The 3,233-nt window shown below is 51.7% G+C and overlaps 1 protein-coding gene across 1 annotated transcript in view; it reads left to right on the forward strand.

Annotated features, from left to right (window-relative positions):
* The window catches only part of SLC34A2 (solute carrier family 34 member 2), a 16,775-nt gene extending 15,444 nt beyond the window's left edge, over positions 1-1,331 (forward strand). Inside the window, exon 13 of the mRNA XM_008051780.2 lies at positions 1,174-1,331. Within this exon, the coding sequence (XP_008049971.2) occupies positions 1,174-1,331 (158 nt within the window). The remainder of the gene's footprint in view (positions 1-1,173) is intronic.
* Positions 1,332-3,233: the final 1,902 nt, after the last annotated feature.

Below are 3,233 nucleotides of genomic sequence, written 5' to 3' on the forward strand. Positions count from 1 at the left end.
CCCTGAGCACGGAGGCCCAGGATGAGGTCAGGTCTCCCCGGGGCGCCCCGGGCAGCGCGCGGCCCGTCTCCAGCAGCACGGCCTTGTAGGCAGGGCCCGGGACGCGGGCAGGACCCGGTGTCCTGCAGGCCCTGGCGCCTCCGGCTCCCGCGCGCCTTCCCCAACTCCAGGAGGTCTGTTCCCCGCGAGCGGATGCGTTGGCCCAGTCCTGGCACTTGTCCCCTCTGCTCCAGCACATGGTCCCACAGGGCGGCTTCCTCTCAACCCCTGGCCCCAGCACCAGACAGTGACCCTGGCTAGACAGGTGATGCGTCAGCTCTCCCCAAACGCAGCTGGGTGGGTCCACGAAACCCAGGGTCAAGCTCAAACCATCTTCAGGAAGAAGACCGAAGGAAGGAATGTATGGAAGGTTCTGGAAGGTCGCTGTGTGAGTGTGTATGCACATCTGTGTTCAGAGCATTTCCTCGTTGTGTTAAAGCTCAGGCATCTCTCTCTATTTTTCTAAATCAAAGACTAACTTCCCCACAAACAGCTAGCTGTTCCCAGGCATATTTGCCCCAGATCAGCCAGGGTCAGGGAAGCAAATGTCACTGGGGTTTGGAAGCACAGTGGTGGAGACCTTTTCCCGCTTCCAAGTGCTCCCCACATTCCCTGTCAAGCCTTCCTCACCTGGGCGGGCAGGCTAATCCCAGCAGCTCACCTGTGATGACCTCACCCTCAGGTTGCCAGACTGGGAGCCACACCTGAGCCACTGAGAGTGTTCAGGATCTGCTGGCTCACCTGTCGCTCCTGCCTTTCTAAGAGAGGGTGGTCCTGTTCCTGAACTGGGCAGGTGGAGGCCAGAGGAGGGAACAGTTAGAGTAGGGAACAGTTAGCATTCGGGGAAGATGGTTTATCTGCCGGAAGGGCCCCAGGTTCTTCTTAACTTGGCTAATTTAGAAGACACATCATCCCTGACAATCATTCAAGGACATGCATGTTCTCTAAGCTCCATTCTTAAATGCCACCACCTGGAATCCCAGGAAGCACCTTCGTGGGAATAATTTCTCTCTCTCTCTCTCTCTCTCTCTCTCTCTCTCTCTCTCTCTCTCTCTCTCCCTTCTGTCTTCTGGGTTGGCTTTTAGTGGTCGACTACCTTCCATTCGTTGAAATCTCTCTCCCATTTTCCCACAGACAAGCCTTTCATTCCTGGGCTCTGTCCACGCCTGCCAAGCTTCAAACTTTTCTCAGGGGAAGGCTGGACTGTCCAGGAAACTAGGATCACGGAGCACAGCTGGGTGCACGTGTCCACGGGTCAAAGGGGCGAGCTGCCCATCCCAGACGCCTTCTAGAGACTCCTGTCACATTTACTCCGCTCCCCTTGACCTTTAATGACCCCATCGCGCCCCGGCCAGCGAGCTTCCACCTTATATAGAAAAGCGGAGTGGGTGCAGCCGCGATCCATAAGCTCTGTCCTCCCTGTCCCTGCCTCCCATCACCCTAACAGGTTGGGACATCAGACGGTGCCCCCCCACCCCCACGTAGCTGCCGAGTCCTAGAGCTGTTTATACTCTATATTTATAGTCATGCATCTGTACCGCGTCTTTCATGAGTTGTATAGTTATTGGTGCGGGTGACTTGTGCTTCGCGTACCCTCCTTGGGAAATGATGCAGGGTTCTTCCATAAAATGTAAATTCTTGAAAGACCCCTTCTGTATATTTTATACTACCGCCCTGGCCGTGCCCACGCCGCACACACTGTACATATGTAAGTTAAACCCGGGCAGGGGCTGTGGCCATCTTTGCACTCCAGTGATTTTTTTAAAAAATTGGATCCTTGTACTTGCGTTGTCTTTTTTTTTTTTTTTACTGGTTGTGGGAAGGGAGATAATAAACAAGATAATCAAACCCGAAAGGAATGTGTTGCTTTCAGTTTCAGGGAAATAGGGATCTCCTTGGATCTATTTCCTAAAAACAAGAGGCTTCTTCCCTCAGGTAACATCATCCACCATAAGGATCAGCTGCATAATTTGTGCGACTCTTTGTTCAAAAAGCAGGGGTGACCTGGAATTCCAGCACTTTGGTAGGTCAAAGCGGGAGGATTGCTAGAACCCAGGAGTTTGAAACCAGCCTGGGCAACCTAGCAAGACCTCATCTCTACAAAAAATAAAATTAGCCAGGCATGGTGGTGCCTACCTCCAATTCCAGCTACTTGGGAGGCTGAGGTGGAAGGATCCCAGTGTAAGGTAAACGAAACCAGACCAGGTGAAACGGCAACAAAGGAGCCAAGAAAAATTTATTAGTGCAATCCTGGGCGAGGTTCTCCGGTCCTTATAGCTGTGGGCCGGAGAAGTCGCGCCCAGCAAGCTAGGTGATGGGTTTATAAAGGGCACGCTGAGAAAGCTGTGAGGGGGATTGGGGAGAGCGATCATTGGTTGGGACAGCTGTCGCGTCTGCTGGCGATTGGCTAAATGGGATTGCTAGAATCGCTGTAACAGGTGCTGGCTGGCTTTGCAGCTGGGGTCTTAGTTCCGCCCCGCCCTCCGGTACCTCTGATCTTACACCCAGGAGGTCGAGGTTGCAGTGAGCTGGGATTGTGCCACTGCACTCTAGCATGGGTGACAGGGAGATCCTGACTCAAAAATTTTTAAAAAGGCGGGGCGGGGAGAGGCTGGGTGCGGATGCTCACACCTGTAATCCCAACATTTTAGCAGGAGTTGGAGACTGCAGTGATCTACGATCATTCTACTGCACTCCAGTCTGGGAAGCTGTGACACCCTGTCTCAGAATAAATAAAAGCAGGGGAAATGTGTCATACTAAAAAATTCAAAGCTCCCTTTTCTTTCCAAATCTCTCAACTTGTGGAAATTTGCTATTGAATACTATTCTAAGTCAAAAGTTAAAATTCAAATTATTAGTATGAAGTTTACAGCTCATCTTTATATTGTATGATGTCAGTTTTTTTGTTGTTTTTGTGACGGGGTTCTGCTATGTTTCCCTAACTGGTATTAAACTCCTCAGCCTCCCAATGTACTGGGATTAAAGGCCTGAGAGACATCGTGCCCAGCCAATGATGCCAAATATAGGAGTTGTTTTTTGATTTTTTTTTTTTTGAGTTGGAGTCTCACTCTGTCGCCCAGACTGGAGTGCAGTGGCCACTCCCGGCTACCACAGCCTCAACCTGCTGGGCTCCAGTGATCCTTCCGCCTCAGCCTTCCCTGTATCTGGAACTACAGGTGTGTGCTACCACGCTC

This window comes from Carlito syrichta, unplaced genomic scaffold, assembly GCF_000164805.1.
Source record: "Carlito syrichta isolate Samal-C Ts95f unplaced genomic scaffold, Tarsius_syrichta-2.0.1 Scaffold233842, whole genome shotgun sequence".
NCBI classification, from domain to species: domain Eukaryota; kingdom Metazoa; phylum Chordata; class Mammalia; order Primates; family Tarsiidae; genus Carlito; species Carlito syrichta.